Raw genomic sequence first — 13,962 nt, 5'->3', positions numbered from 1 at the left:
AGTTTCACGTCCCGCTGAGATCTTGTCCTTGTCCTAGCTTCGTACAGAAACCGACGATACCGATACAACTGAAGACGCGACAGCGCCGACACTCATTCGAGATTGTCTTGTTACACTTCAATTTCACTTGTAGTATTTTGAGTACTAGATATTGAAGCGCTCGAGTGACTTTGAAGTAACATACATCCAAGTTGTGGCGCGAGTTTCTAATATGTTAGCTCCAGCTGACAGTACTAGTAGTGTCTTCTCAAATTTTGACATGAAAACAATTGTGATGGGTTCCTGACGCATGAGGAATGGCATAAAAGCCACGACAAGGAAGAAAAGATCATCAATTCGTGCAATGTCCTCTCCCAAAGTCTGGTTCAGTAAGCCCCTTCCCACTCACATGCCGGCTGATATTAAGCATCACGTACAGTAACGGGGACGTCCTCAGGATTTGGAAGACTCATGACAGAGTATGCCCTCGACAAAGGAGACATCGTAGTAGCAACCCTCCGCAAACCACAAGTCCTATCCGATCTTGCAGCCCGATACCCAGCAGACAAGCTCCTCGTACTCAAAGTCGACGTCACAAAGCAGGAAGACATCGATGAAGCATTCGCGCGTACGCGTTCAGCGTTCGGACGGCTGGACGTAGTGTTCAACAATGCCGGATATTCAATTATCACAGAAATCGAAGGCACGCCCGTTGATAAAGCGCGTGAGCTTTTCGAGACAAATTTTTGGGGTGCGACGAACATTAGTCGTGCTGCAGTGAAGTTTTTTAGAGAGGTGAATGAACGGGGAAAGGGGGGGACCATTCTTCAAATCAGTTCGATTGGTGGGTTTCATGCGCGTCCTGGAATCGGTTACTATGCTGCGACGTGAGTATGGTCTACACGTGGTGCTGATTGAGATGATGCTTATGTGTTTGCAGTAAACATGGTAGGAATCTTGGCATGGACAGTGTTCATGACTGATTGGCTGTGCAGCACTAGAAGGCTTCACGGACAGCCTCTCGAGAGAGTTACCGCCTTCATGGAACATAAAGGCATGAACCTCTGACAGAACAATAGATTAATACTCACGACAAGAACCAGATCTGCATCATCGAACCTGGCTTGTTCCACACAGACATAGTGAACAAGGCAGAGGTGTTACCACAGCATCCAGCATATACCGATGAGTCCTTTGAGACTTCAGTAATGCGTCGTAGGCTGGTCCGCGCAGCGTTCGAAGGAGATGCGTATAAATTCACGCGGACCGTTTATGAGGTTGTACAAGGAGGAAATATACCAAAGCGGTTGCCGATGGGGTTGGATGCGATCAAGTTGTTGAATGGCAAGATCGAGTTATTTAAGGCGACTGTGGCTGAGACGAAGGGGTTGTCGGTGGATTTGAAGAGATATGGTGGGGGAATTGGGCTTATGTGAGATGCATCCGAGTTGTGCTGTGCATTGTAATATAGAATCCATGGATCATCAGTGTTTGACTTCGTGCGCAGGAGCTCCTCAAAGGAGGCCAAGTTCAAGCTTGAAGCCCAAAACGCTGTAAAGTTTATGCCAAGTACACCGCTAATGTTAGGTTGCACATACATCTTGACTGTCTTCGTGATCCGAGAACTGAATTGATATGTGGTCGACCGGTCATGAATCATGCATGATGATGCAAGTTGTCTGCGAGGGAATTCAACGTTACATAATACAAAATTTGGAACGTCACTCGGAGTTTGAAACGCTTGACCATCAAGTCATGTGCACATGCATACTTAACGATTATTCATAACTTCATTGCATGCCATATTCACATTGACACTCAAGCTACGTCACAGCGCTCCTTCACGCCCTCTTGCGCACAACATGCTGAGTGGACAGCATTAACACTCGGCTAGAAAGGCAGCAGGAAAAAACAAGGCCCACTCAGGCTCCACACAGCAATTTGAGCAGGAACACGGCATATATGATACAATTGTCCGATCCGGTCCACAGAGAAAACCAAAATAGTTTCCGTTATTAAAACTTCGCAGGCCTGTTGTGCACCCCACTGAATCTGTGAATAATCGTAAGTACGCGGTCTGCACATGAGCCGTTCTCAACTCGTTCTAGGTGCTCAAATTGTCTTTGATCAGTGGCACGAGGGGGCATCCTCCGTCCTCTAGCATTAATTACTTTAGGGATGTCGGTTCCGATGTTCTATTGAATTCAAACCTTGCTATTCCTGTTACATCTCCGCGGGTCTTGGATACACTGGAGTTCTGCCACCCTCCCTTTGTGTGAGTTTTGCCAGGCCGGTTGGCAAAACACATTACTCGGAGATCAAACAGATTCCAGCTCACGCCCTGTGGCATAATTTTCTTCTAGCATGCGAAACCCACTCCGGCAATACCATTTGTGTGCAACACCGTCGCTTGATCAAAGCTTCATGCTGATTCGATTTTCTAGCATGACCCAAATCGATGGGTCAACAACTCCTAGATGTGATTTTGCGACACCATCTAGAGATGTTCTCTTGTTGTCTTGAGATGGATACCGAACTGTGCTCATTCGAACAGTTCGATGAGGGTGTCACTATTTCGTGACGACGCTTTCTGGTTTGTACAGACCCTGGTACCACACAATGTTTGTATTTGCGTCGAGTCTCGCTAATGCTACCCCGATGTTGGGTGCACTGGAGACATACGACGAAAGTGTCGTACTATGATTGGCAGTCGTTTTGCCATTATTGGCATCAGTGACGCCTGTCGCATCTCTTGCTGACCTTGTTCTTGTTTATCGAGAGGGCTATGTTTATTTGGCTTGTCTCGTGGAAGTTAGCCGGACGAAGGTGTTCGTGATATGGCCGGACGGAGTGATTGGGGCAATAGTTCATAGTGCAGAAGGTGTGAAGTATTTCTCGAAAATATTCCTCGATACGTACGCGTAATGACCCCGAACACTTTTTTTTGTTACTTTTACAAGCATAACTCATTCCACGGACAGCTTCGTTGTTGAGCAGATATAATTGTCTCTATTACGGAAAACTCATTGTTTTAAAAAGGTGGACATGGATGGATACCACTGATGGGCATACTAATCGCGTTCTTCCCATAGACTAGGGTCATGAGGCAGGGCTAAAGAAGTACCGATAGCGAGAAATGCAAGTCCCATGTAGAAATAGTATGCCAACCACGCATCGCGACCTTCCTGCATCGAATAAGAAAAACCCGCTGCACATACTGGTGCGATGATCCTCGCCGCTCCGCTAACCAACTGAACAACGCCATTGGTTGCTCCAATCGAGGCGCGATTAGGAGCAGCTGCTCTAGTAAACAACGCTATGCAAGCTAAGGATGCAGTTTAATTAAGCAGAACACAGGAAATGCTAAGTTGTTGACATACGGGCGCACATATCCAAGATAATTATTAGCACATGTTGAACGCCAATGGCCAACCATGTCGCGAAGCTCATCCCATGGGCTCGAGCCAGAGCATTTATCACCGGGAATAAAAGGATAATAGGTATGCTGGAGCCGAGACCAGCCATATATATGACATGTGCGCCCAAGCGATCGTGTAAACGAGCATAAAAAAGAAACTGGAATATGCCACTGGCAAAACCTGCTGTTGCAAATATAACGCCAATGCGAGGAGGGTCCAAGGAAACACCACCGAATTCAATCGACGTCGCATAGAAAAGTGGTAGGAGCTTGTTAATCGCAACAAGAAAAAGGGTCAAAGTGCCAGAACTTGCTGCTACAGTCAGAACCTTCGGAGTTAGTATAGCACTTGATGAGACCTCTTCAGTGTTCGCTTCCAAAGAACTAATAATAGTATCCCTCGATAGCGCGGACTGCTTTGTATATGACCGTCGCGATAGCCATTGTTTCATCATCTCCAAAAACGGCGCCTTAGTCGAAACGCTCTTGTTACCGCAGTCAGTACGATCCAGATACGACTTTCAAAATGATGCTAACCTCTTTGAGACGGAAATACATAACTAGCCAAAGAATAGCGGAACATAGAGCTGGAACAGCACATGCCAAAAGATATGGGTAGGTTTTCAGGAATTCAGATTGCCCAAATATTTCAGGGAATCTGTCTGCTGGTCGTGAGAGTGATCCACCAACAAGTGGGCTAGAATATTGTCAATCCTACTTCAAGAGCAAGCAGAAACACTAAATACACCTACCCAATGATGGCGGCCAACATCGATGGAAGTGGCACGTATCCGTATGCCTTTGGCAAACTGGTTGCATCAGTAATGTCCATCATCATGCTTTTGATGACTCCATTTTCTCCATTGAATGCCCCACAGATAACACGGCTGATCAGGATATCAGCAATTGACTTGGTGAACGACAGCCATGATGACGATGTATCTGAGGTGCGAACCTGACCAGCAGACCGCGAAAGGTTCTTGACAACCCAAACGATGTCATTGTAGTCGCTATCGCGAATGAAGCAGTGAGTATTACAGGCTTCCGCCCAATGCGATCAGACAGTCGACTCCAATAGAGAACAACCAGCGTTTGAGGGACATAGTATGATAAGTCCTCGAGATGACATCAGTAAGAGACATAGGACATTGAAGGATAAAAACATGCTCACCAGGAAGCTGACGAAGTATCCAACTTGTTGTTCGTCTCCGTTGGTCACGCCAATGTCTTTGATTAGCTTTAGAAGATTCTGTTTGGCCGATCTTCGACTCCAAGCAGAAGACAGTATGTACTCACTTGGGGGATGAACGGGGCAAGAGTCTTAAAAACAAGCGACTGAGAAAAATGCAAGACCAATATGATCCAGAACTGATCCCAAGGCAGAGGTGTCTTGGCTGCTATCAGCTGCTCTTGCTGTAGGAGAAGGGATGTCTCCTCATGATCTTGGCGCGGTATCATGGTTGTGAGAAAAAGCAACTCGGCTGGACAATCATGATGAGTCCATTATATGTAAACTCGAGGTTCCAATGAGGTGACCACTGACAGGCTCATTGGCAGAGCATCGTGTTCTTTCTGATTGATAATTACGTAGATACGTACCCCAGCTACTCCATGCTGCGAACGTGCGCGTCCAGTGTCTGCCACTGATAATACCAGTGGAGTTTGAGGGGTGTAGATTCACCTGTGTCGTACATTTGCGGTAACTACCGCTGTAACTTGGCTGTAACCGGAATTTGCCAAATGTATCTACAGGTCTGCCGAAAACTTAAAAAGTCAGGGATTAGATGCACTAGTAGTTGAGGCCTAGGGCATGAACTGACGAAAAGCGACTCGCTTAATTAATCACACATGACTGCCGGATCAGACATGTGTCTGACAGATAAATGTCCCTTGATTCGGACAGCGTCATTTCCTAAATTTGTGCTTTGAAGTCGTCTCCGAGGCCTCTTGGTATGATTACTAATGATGATGATAAGAGTCTATGAACGTATCATCAGCCGAACTTCATCCTCACAAAGACTCGCCAACCGTGTATGATCTTAATGAGCGCCTCTTCAAAGCTTCGTTTCATTCATCTTGAGGAACCCACATTTGGAAGAATCAATGAGGATTCAAAAGCGAATGGACTTCTTTCTTAACTTTTCAAAATTCGAAGGATTTATGATGGAGAAAGACAACAGTAGCCTGAGTTTCCGAGTGAGAATAGCACTGTGCCGAGTGCCCAAGACGTTGTAAACCCGATTGCACCAAGTCTTCCCGCTACCGTTAGGGTGCACATACGTCTTGACTGTCTTGACGCATCTGAGAACTGGCTTAATACTAATTGGTGGTCATGCAAGTTGTCTACAAGGAAAGTGCCCCGAGTCCCGACTTTGAAAAAACGACATTACGTAATACGAAATTCAATCGTTGGCTCCAGCTTCAACTTGAATGCATGCGCATTGACACTCAACGTACGTTCAACGTTACAACTTTCAAGCCACGTTGAAGCGCTCCTTCACGTCCTCTTGCGCACAATATGCTAAGTAAACAACATTAACACTCAGGCTCGAAAGCCAGCAGGGAACGACAGGCTCACTCAGTTGAAGTTTCCACACTGGAAGTTACTGTCATTTTCAATCAACTGACAGCAATTTGAGCAGGGACACTCGGTGTAAAATATGACAGTAGACTTCGGTCCACAGACATAACCGAAGTCGTTCCCGCCCGTGTTTTTTAAGCACTTTGGTGCATCTGTGGATAAACTGTAAGTACGTGGTCTGCACATAGGCCGCAAAAGTACTCACTACTGGGGCTGCATGGTTTGCCTATGTATATACTATCTAAATCAGATGCGATAGCTACGCCAGCTATCGCTGCAATAGATATGACAATAATAGTGAGTGAAGTAAATTTCATAGTTGAAATGTTGAAGGTTGAAGGCTGATGGTATTTTCTGGGCCGCGTAGGTTGGCTTTTTATACGTGATCAGTGGTACGGCCAAACCCTTTTATGTGCCTGCATCGCCGAATGCTTGGGTAGGGGAAAACTACTCGTTGCCAATTCCGCCGATAACAGCAAGTTCACGACACATCCGGTGGAGAAATAGAGGCGGCGACTGGACTTTCATATTCATGGTAGTAACCATTCGAGCTATCATCAACTCGAGGTGCTCAAAATTATCTTTGATTAGCGACGAGGGAGTCATCTGTCCTCCAGTATGCACCATCTTAGTATAGGGATATCAGGTTTCGTGTTCAAACTGACCTAGATTGAGTCTTGGATATCATGGAGTTCTGCCGTGGACTGGACACAACTGATTTTGTCAGACCGGTTGGCAAAACTGCCGAGCTCTGCCAACAACACTAGCAGCGGATGCTCGGGAATGAAACAGATGCCAGCTCACTGTGGCACTTTGATGAGCACCGATGATTAAATTTAAAAATCAATTTACAATTGTGTTGGCCGAGTCAACGGCTGTACATACGCCCCTGTCAACATGTCTGAACAAATCCAAAGCCTCGATGAAGCGATGCAAGTACTTGTGTCCAGGTGTTATTCGCTGATGTCCCTTTTACATAATTACTCTTGCTCAGCAAGCTTGGTGAACCCAAGCAGCATGATTCTGGACGTACCCAGCAGTCCAAACGAAACCGTATCAATATAATCCTTCCGCCTCCGCAACGTAATGCTCAGATGTATGGTTACTACTACATATCTCAAGAGTGGCTTTATCAGACGGCTCGTTCCTTCCTTGCTAAACTACATCCCGATTCTTCCGAAACCAAGGTCAATAGCAACGCCAGAACAAACCCCAGCTACAGCTTCAGAAAAACCTTCCACATTCATTCGCTTTCAACGAATTACGGCAGATCATTCCAGCGGAATGCATGTCTGACGATACTGTTCACGTGTTGTACATTTTCAACGACCAGCCAGAGAGTTGTCATCACCGCCCCACTCAGAAACAAGTTGGTGAGCTGACTAGGTTCATGGACACAGAGCCGCAGTGGTGGGTAGGTGTTATGTCAGTAAAGTTGTACAGACGAGTCGATGTACCAGTAAGTACTAGTTCTGTAGTAGGGCTGTACTAGTCATTCCCAGGCGCAGCAGCCTGTTAAGCGCGTATGTTTTGCTCAGCCATCTGCGTAGCCCGCAGTCCCTATCACTATATAACTTTGGTTCTTTTCAACACTTAGAGGAGCACTGAGATGGTCTTGCTCGATAAATACCTCGATGAAATCGACGATGAAGTTGACTTGCCTCCCTCTTATGACACCATCGCATCTGCTTCTACCGTTATAGATGAGAAACCTCGTCCTTCGCCAGCACCAACTGCCCGTCCCACAGCTTCTAGTTCTGTTGGTGTTGCAGGGTCTTCCTCTGCCGCCCCTCTATCTTCCTCAACATGGTTTTCCCTCCTTCCTAATGTTCGTACCAAGCAAACACGCCAAACTATCATCTCTCTCATCCGCGATCTCGTTGCCACAACCACTGATAACTCTGCTGCTACCCCAATCCTAGCCTCATGTGCATCTGCTCTATCTCCGTCATCCTTCTCCGCCCTCCTCCAACAACTTACCTTGGAAGGACACACTCCTATCTACTGGGCCATTCTTAACCGCCATACCCACATTCTCCCCGATATGCTTCAATACGCAGGCCCACTCAACAATGCCTGTGTTGCAGACATCCGTCTTGCTTGTCTTGCGAGTGGTGATCAGCTCTTGTTTGGGAAGCTTCGCAGGGGAGAGCTGCCGTTTATAACTACTCTCAGAGCAGGTGACCATCCCATTTTACCTTTTGTGTTATTAAACTGATGCACAAGATCCAGACGCCCTCGTTCTAGGCTCCACATCTGCAGATGATATCGACGTCCACGAGGTCGATGGCGAAGCTGCCTTTAGTGCATCTATCAAAATCCGTCTCTGGCAGAAACGAATGCGCGTCGCTGGTTTGGTAGGTGTGGAGTTTATTGCGCGAGGTCAGCGTTCTCTCATTTCCATCCTCGTCGAACTCACTTTTTGTAGGACGCATATGGTCACTCACTTTCTTCTCTTCTCCCTCTCCCTCGACTCATGGTGCAGGGAGCGGACCTTGGCAAGTCGCACTCAGTCTCATGGAGCACAGTCCACCTACATTTGTGGATGGAAGACTTATCATCGACGTCTTTCGTCCTCTTTCATCTTCAATTCCAGACCTACTCTCCTCCGAGTCATCTTCACCCGCCCACTCAAGATACTCGTCTCTTCCCTCAACACCAGTACCTACCTCCCCCACCCAAGCAAAACCGCCCGTCGTCATACCATTTCGATCTACTAATCGACTTGCCCATCGTACTCCGGATGGAAGTGCGTTTAGTGTGTTGGAGCTCGGGCGGGGTGGTATTGGTCCTAGGTGGGTTTGATTCTTGAGAGGCGTTACGTACGCTGACTATACTCATTCTCTCCTCGTGCACCGTGATTCATTTACTCCACATGTACGCCCAGCTCACAAAAGCCCTGCAGACCTCCACAACCAGCTACGTGGTCCGAGGAAGGAACAATGTACACGAATACGTTGATCGGAGTGTTGGGCGATGATCTTGGGTGGGGGTGAGTGTTTTTTCTTCTGATTTTGGTTCGATTGGCTTCTCTCCTTCGTCTTTGTTTGCTCCCGTACTGCCTTACCGTACTTTGTTTTTCACCCGTGATCCATTTCGTTCACCCGCCACTCATCTACTTCGTTCCTCATACCCCTTTCTACACGGTTTCTCCCATCTACAATGCTTCTCTATCCTCTCCCGTGTGCCCTTCCCACCAAAAAGACGCTAACAACGCCCTCCCTACAGCAATACACCCTACCTCGCACCAGACGGCACCCTTCACGCACGACTGGATGCAAGACTTGAGAAAGCGGAGGGTGGGAGCTGTATCATCTGTTAGCGGTTGTATTCGAGGTGTGTTAGTGCTGATGACAGAGCGCGTTGTGAGGGGAGTCCCTCCTCCAGCATACGATGCGATGCGCGTTATCTAGGATGTGTGGAATCCTGATTGACACCGATGCGTAGCTGGTTAGCATTCGTTGGGCTGCTGTACAACGCGTTCTGCACATGCCCGCGTCCCGAGTGCGTTTGAAGTAATTGGACAAGTCTGTTTATCTTTACTATCTCAGACGTATGAGGGGCGAGGGTGCGATACTCCGAAGAAGCGTATGTCGTTATCTGCAATGGGGCGCGTCGAGTCTCTTCAGGCTGCTGTCGTTAACGTGCGTTGTATCCTTTCCATAACTTCAAATGAGAATATATTCAGTTGGGGAAAGATGGGAACGATTGATTTGATTTAAATTTGTTGACATCATGAAGGGTAGTACGTCGTGTCTTTGAGTCCCTGTTAAGCATAGAGTCCTTTAGCCATTTCACGCAAGGAAATGGTCATTTTTATTTCATCATTGTCATCATCGTGTACGAAGCACAAAAGACACGCGCTTGTAAGTCGGTGCTGCTGCATGAAATATCTACAAGGCTACAAACCAATATCAATAATCAGAAAAAAGGGAATCGACGGCAGACTGCTCTATGAGCCAACCAATCCATTTGCGGACCCCGAGAGAGGTTGTGCCTTTCCCGTCAATTCAGCTAGACTATGCATAAGCTGGTCAACTTGGGTGGCAAGGCCACTAATACGGAGATCAAGCTCAGTAAAGCGAGATTCTACCATTGCAACTAGGTTCAAGTGATCGACTCGTGAGTCAGAGGAAGGTGATGCCAAAGCACCTGTTTGGTCCAAGTTATCCACAGGCTCGTCTGAGGTTCCATCTGTGTCTTGAACCTTGTCTTTGATCTTGACCAGCCAGTGTTTATAAGGGTGGTGCTGTGTGACCACGGTGAATTCATCACGGAATGCGCAATCACCGCATAGGGCAATCAGGGTGTGTTCTAAGATGTTTCGTCACACTTGGTAATCAATCTGAGAAGCATAGGATTCTGACCTGCGCAGTGAAGGCATGCATAATAAATGCCCAGTTTAATGCCACATTCAGTACAAGTATAGGCATCCTCATTTGCAACTGAGGTTGCGACTGTCCCACTGAGTGCCACTATTGCGTCTCCGCTTGACTTCTCTTGATCTTCCCGGAAATTGACAGAGGTGGTAGACATGTCCTCTTGAGTGGCTTCTGTCGAACGCGGAAGTTCTGGTCCATCAGATTGTGTCGAGGATTCATCTTCTCGTGATGGTCCTTTTAACGGTGCTGTATGGAGCAGCGGAGTATTTCTGGCATGATAGTTGGCTCTTTTATAGACGACATATGGTAGCGAGGCACGGAAAACAAGCATGTTGTGTGTCGACTTGTGGTTGGATGGATATTTGTGTTTTGAAACCGGCAGAGATTCACACTCTGTACACAGATCGTAATCATCTACATATGTGTTATCAGTTGCCTCGTATGGGGCGGTTGCCTTTATCAAATTCACCGTCCTCGCAGTCTAAACAACGGTGAGTGACATCGGTGACAAGGTAATTACATGCATTGCACTGACATCTAAACACCAGCAAAACAGATGGTTGAGGAAGGTTGCGTATATTAGAGGAGGACTCACTCAAACAATCGACTGCGCAGATGGAGTTCAGCTAATGAATTCCAGCACTTGACGTCTGCAGGCAGCAGCTCTTGGCGTAGTGTAGTAAACCTTTCCTTCTCCTTCAACGATAGGTAAGATGGAACATCATAAGGGTAGAAGTTTTGCCATTTGTCAGTGTGGAGTGCATTCATGCACCACAAACGGATATATTCTTCCTTGGGGTCTTCAGGTTGTTGGTTGCCAGTAGCATTCAATGTAACGAACGTCACAGGCCTTTCCAACAGTTCCTGGTCCTCTGTCAGACAGAAGGGACCAAGCTTCAGTGCTGTCGCATCAATCTCCAGTTTAGTGTCATCAAACCCGAAATCGTCATGGTGGGTCTCCCAGTATTCGGTATCACGTGTAGTTCGCTCTGAACTGTACCAAAAGTTGTACTAGTGCGGGATGTCAGGCCTGGGAATAGATACACTGCTTCTGTTTCCACGCACCAAGCCATGCGCATACCACTTGAATCTCACTTTTGGATCGGTGCCCTGTTGGCGAAATGATTCTGCGGTAATGTAAGGGGATGACTTATCACAACACAGTTAAAACACACCTGCCAGTTGCTCCATACGCAGATATGCCCCACCCAAGATATTCTGTATGGTTTGAGCTGCAGACACAAATTCTCTTTCCACCAGAATCACTGTGCTGGCGAGCTTCATGATCTGTAAATGCCTGCTGATTACGAGGTAAAGTAAAGGCAGCAAGAACTGAACAAACACTCATGTGAGCATTTAGTGCAAGCACTGAGTGAGCGACTCACATTTTCGATGCGGCCAGATTCGAAGAGTTTGAGAGAATCTTGGGAGTCGATTTCATACTTCACCTTGTCAAGTTTATGCGCCAACGCCTTCTCCTGAGTCTCGCGACGCTGATCAGCCAATTGCATGAGATCCAAGTCCAAACGCTCTTGTCCAAGTTCTGCAAGAGAACGAACGAGCCTTGTGATGGCTATCTACGACGTGAATTCTCCGTCAAATGGTGGGGGGAGCAACAAACCATCGATATTATCATTCAAGTACATGGCAATACACCTCCTGTTTCCTGGTAGTGCATCTATTTGCGTATCGAGCATGCTCGCCAAGACCTGTTCAATCCGTGTGTGGTAATGTTGGCTATCCACTCTCCAACCTTCATTGACGTAAATAATGCAGCTTCAACCTGACAATAGTAATCCTCACCTGCGGCCCGGTAGGCAAGTGCTTGTAGCAGACTCCAACCCTTAGGTATCATAGAAGTGAAGGCATTCACCTCCCTTATGCTGACCAAGCCGTTTGCATCATCGTCGAAGCTTTCTGATAAACTTGGTAGATAGAAAACGGTCAAGTATTTCAGGCACCACTCGTCTGCAGGGTCAACAGTAGGAAGTTCATGGTATGCAGGATCGACTGCTGCAAGCTCGTGGTCTTCTCCCTCTAGATCAGACATGACGGAGCCAGTGGGGCTTGATGGTAATATTTGCACCACCAAAGATGAAGAACCCAGCGTTGCATGTGGGAACACAGCAGTATGACGTAGGCGGGAGAAATGGTTTGTGTAATAATCATGGAGTTCCGCAATGAAGTATAGCGTCTTGACACTTGTTGGCCATTTCTTGATGTTAATAAGTACGCATTCTGTTTATACCTGCACAAAGACATACCATTTCTTTCCAGATGTATTGCAGGTGCTGGTGAAATAGACCCAAGTCAGTCATGGCATGAGGTCGACTTAACTGATCCTTACCAGATCCTTCACCAGTTGAAACCTGCTGTTGAAGGCCCATACGATGCGCGTCTCAGAATCCTTGATGGCATCTTTGATGTCAGCAGTCTGCTTGTCAAGTTTGAACATGAAAACCTGATAGTTCTCATCGAGTAAGCTGCGTAAAGGAGCACGCAGATCGTGAAGCAGCGTGGCATCAAGAAGGTGCTTCTCGTCGTTCGATCCATTGGCAGAAGCAATCTTAGAACCAGGCTTTTGTGGATGGGCTTCCCACGACTCGGTGATCTTCATGAGTTCCAATAGTTTGTCATTGTTTGCCAGACATTGATCTCTTCCACCACATTTTTGCACTTCTTTTTCAAATCTTGATTCACGTTCGCTTGGCCTCTGGATGAGGATTGTGAGCTTTTCTAGCTTGTCGTTTGTAGTGTCAACTTTCAACAGCGTGCTTAGACTTAGGGCAAGCTGGAGGTCCTGCTTACGCTTGGAAAAGTTGTTACAGATATTCACGAACTCGCTAGCCCAATGGGATGATCTGAAAAGTTTTACTAGGAAAGTGGTTTTCAATGTGAAATGCTCAAGAACCGGAGGGAAACTAACCCATGAGCTTTGACTTGTATAATTTATCAATGACATTTCCGCAGTCCACAATATCTTGCTTGATGTCATTTAACACGGGTCGAAGCGGTCCTAGAATTTCACCATAAGGTCTCATGACGGGACTCTCCCTAGTGCCCTTGAGTCTACCAATGAATTGAATCAGCAAAAGCCATTTGAGATTTATATCAGCCGACGAACAGGTGAAGCATGTTCATCAAAACAGACGCCTGAGATATCACTGATGCGACTTTAAGATCGTTCTCTCTCCGCGTTAGTTCGAGATTCACGACACCCTTGAAAAGGATTATAGCCACTGCAAGTTCAAGATCCATATCTCAAGGTGGAAACAATGGCAAGTGGGAAACACACCATCAACGAGCGGGTGGATATGTTGCAAAGAATCCAGAGCGTCGATCACCATCTTTGCCTCTCCCAGAAAGTTGCTCATACTCTTCTTTGAGAAGTCCACGATAGCCTGAATCTCTGCAGTATTTTGATTGTAAGCTGATCCAATTTCTTGAGTTGTTTGTGTGATGACATCATCTAGGCGAGGACATAGTAATATGAATACCACACCAATTGCGTGGATAAAGTGACGATGACAAACCTTCCCGGTCCAACCTGTTGAGCTTTCTGGCTGACGCCGAATTTGAACTCGATATGATATTATCCAACA

The 13,962-nt window shown here is 46.7% G+C and overlaps 6 protein-coding genes across 6 annotated transcripts; 3 read left to right on the top strand and 3 right to left on the bottom strand.

Moving 5' to 3' along the window:
- Nucleotides 1-343: 343 nt before the first annotated feature.
- Nucleotides 344-1,667, top strand: HD556DRAFT_1521628 (uncharacterized protein; the record flags this gene model as incomplete). The annotated part of the gene is made up of 4 exons (XM_041309176.1): nt 344-368; nt 419-866; nt 997-1,033; nt 1,083-1,667. 4 exons carry the CDS (start codon nt 344-346, stop codon nt 1,413-1,415), a joined length of 843 nt encoding a protein of 280 aa, XP_041154098.1. The 3' UTR covers nt 1,416-1,667.
- Nucleotides 1,668-2,963: 1,296 nt separating this feature from the next.
- HD556DRAFT_1017678 (major facilitator superfamily domain-containing protein) lies at nt 2,964-5,116 on the bottom strand. The gene is made up of 7 exons (XM_041295894.1): nt 4,694-5,116; nt 4,569-4,634; nt 4,353-4,513; nt 4,150-4,284; nt 3,935-4,094; nt 3,360-3,882; nt 2,964-3,304 (listed from the first exon to the last, which is right to left on the bottom strand). The coding sequence occupies exons 1-7, from the start codon at nt 4,853-4,855 to the stop codon at nt 3,051-3,053; spliced, it is 1,461 nt and encodes a 486-aa protein (XP_041154097.1). The 5' UTR covers nt 4,856-5,116; the 3' UTR covers nt 2,964-3,050.
- Nucleotides 5,117-5,805: 689 nt separating this feature from the next.
- HD556DRAFT_1413805 (uncharacterized protein) lies at nt 5,806-6,867 on the top strand (the record flags this gene model as incomplete). Its single annotated transcript, XM_041304258.1, has 5 exons — nt 5,806-5,922; nt 5,986-6,143; nt 6,229-6,275; nt 6,346-6,513; nt 6,570-6,867. Coding segments are annotated over exons 3-5 (253 nt in total), but the record flags the coding sequence as incomplete, so codon positions are not given.
- Nucleotides 6,868-7,502: 635 nt separating this feature from the next.
- On the top strand, nt 7,503-9,759 carry HD556DRAFT_1413793 (uncharacterized protein). Its single transcript, XM_041304257.1, has 5 exons — nt 7,503-8,158; nt 8,211-8,360; nt 8,407-8,773; nt 8,866-8,970; nt 9,207-9,759. The coding sequence occupies exons 1-5, from the start codon at nt 7,588-7,590 to the stop codon at nt 9,298-9,300; spliced, it is 1,287 nt and encodes a 428-aa protein (XP_041154095.1). The 5' UTR covers nt 7,503-7,587; the 3' UTR covers nt 9,301-9,759.
- A 14-nt stretch (nt 9,760-9,773) lies between these two features.
- On the bottom strand, nt 9,774-10,944 carry HD556DRAFT_1017275 (uncharacterized protein). The gene is made up of 2 exons (XM_041295891.1): nt 10,346-10,944; nt 9,774-10,292 (listed from the first exon to the last, which is right to left on the bottom strand). Exons 1-2 carry the CDS (start codon nt 10,689-10,691, stop codon nt 9,931-9,933), a joined length of 708 nt encoding a protein of 235 aa, XP_041154094.1. The 5' UTR covers nt 10,692-10,944; the 3' UTR covers nt 9,774-9,930.
- A 125-nt stretch (nt 10,945-11,069) lies between these two features.
- On the bottom strand, nt 11,070-13,962 carry HD556DRAFT_1017289 (uncharacterized protein). The gene is made up of 13 exons (XM_041295892.1): nt 13,908-13,962; nt 13,656-13,790; nt 13,485-13,599; nt 13,287-13,429; nt 13,169-13,234; nt 12,708-13,096; nt 12,625-12,651; nt 12,164-12,575; nt 11,982-12,113; nt 11,746-11,933; nt 11,536-11,692; nt 11,426-11,470; nt 11,070-11,371 (listed from the first exon to the last, which is right to left on the bottom strand). Exons 2-13 carry the CDS (start codon nt 13,732-13,734, stop codon nt 11,334-11,336), a joined length of 1,791 nt encoding a protein of 596 aa, XP_041154093.1. The 5' UTR covers nt 13,735-13,790; nt 13,908-13,962; the 3' UTR covers nt 11,070-11,333.

This window comes from Suillus plorans, assembly GCF_016647745.1.
Source record: "Suillus plorans strain S12 chromosome Unknown HD556scaffold_89, whole genome shotgun sequence".
Classification (NCBI taxonomy): Eukaryota; Fungi; Basidiomycota; class Agaricomycetes; order Boletales; family Suillaceae; genus Suillus; species Suillus plorans.
Note: the sequence above shows the minus strand (reverse complement) of the source record. Positions and strands in the feature narration are given on the sequence as shown.

Bases quoted from the DNA above. Each gene is read 5' to 3' on its own strand.
- HD556DRAFT_1017678 (XM_041295894.1), bottom strand. From the start codon at position 4,855: ATGATACCGCGCCAAGATCATGAGGAGACATCCCTTCTCCTACAGCAA. The intron at 4,095-4,149 runs GTAGGTGTATTT...ACAATATTCTAG, and splicing joins ATGTTGGCCGCCATCATTGG to CCCACTTGTTGGTGGATCAC. The intron at 3,305-3,359 runs GTATGTCAACAA...CTGCATCCTTAG, and splicing joins TATCTTGGATATGTGCGCCC to CTTGCATAGCGTTGTTTACT.
- HD556DRAFT_1413793 (XM_041304257.1), top strand. From the start codon at position 7,588: ATGGTCTTGCTCGATAAATACCTCGATGAAATCGACGATGAAGTTGAC. The intron at 8,159-8,210 runs GTGACCATCCCA...CACAAGATCCAG, and splicing joins TATAACTACTCTCAGAGCAG to ACGCCCTCGTTCTAGGCTCC. The intron at 8,774-8,865 runs GTGGGTTTGATT...ATGTACGCCCAG, and splicing joins CGGGGTGGTATTGGTCCTAG to CTCACAAAAGCCCTGCAGAC.
- HD556DRAFT_1017275 (XM_041295891.1), bottom strand. From the start codon at position 10,691: ATGCTTGTTTTCCGTGCCTCGCTACCATATGTCGTCTATAAAAGAGCC. The intron at 10,293-10,345 runs GTCAGAATCCTA...GAAACATCTTAG, and splicing joins TGCATGCCTTCACTGCGCAG to AACACACCCTGATTGCCCTA.
- HD556DRAFT_1017289 (XM_041295892.1), bottom strand. From the start codon at position 13,734: ATGAGCAACTTTCTGGGAGAGGCAAAGATGGTGATCGACGCTCTGGAT. The intron at 13,600-13,655 runs GTGTGTTTCCCA...TTGAACTTGCAG, and splicing joins TATCCACCCGCTCGTTGATG to TGGCTATAATCCTTTTCAAG. The intron at 13,430-13,484 runs GTTCGTCGGCTG...ATTCATTGGTAG, and splicing joins TTGATGAACATGCTTCACCT to ACTCAAGGGCACTAGGGAGA.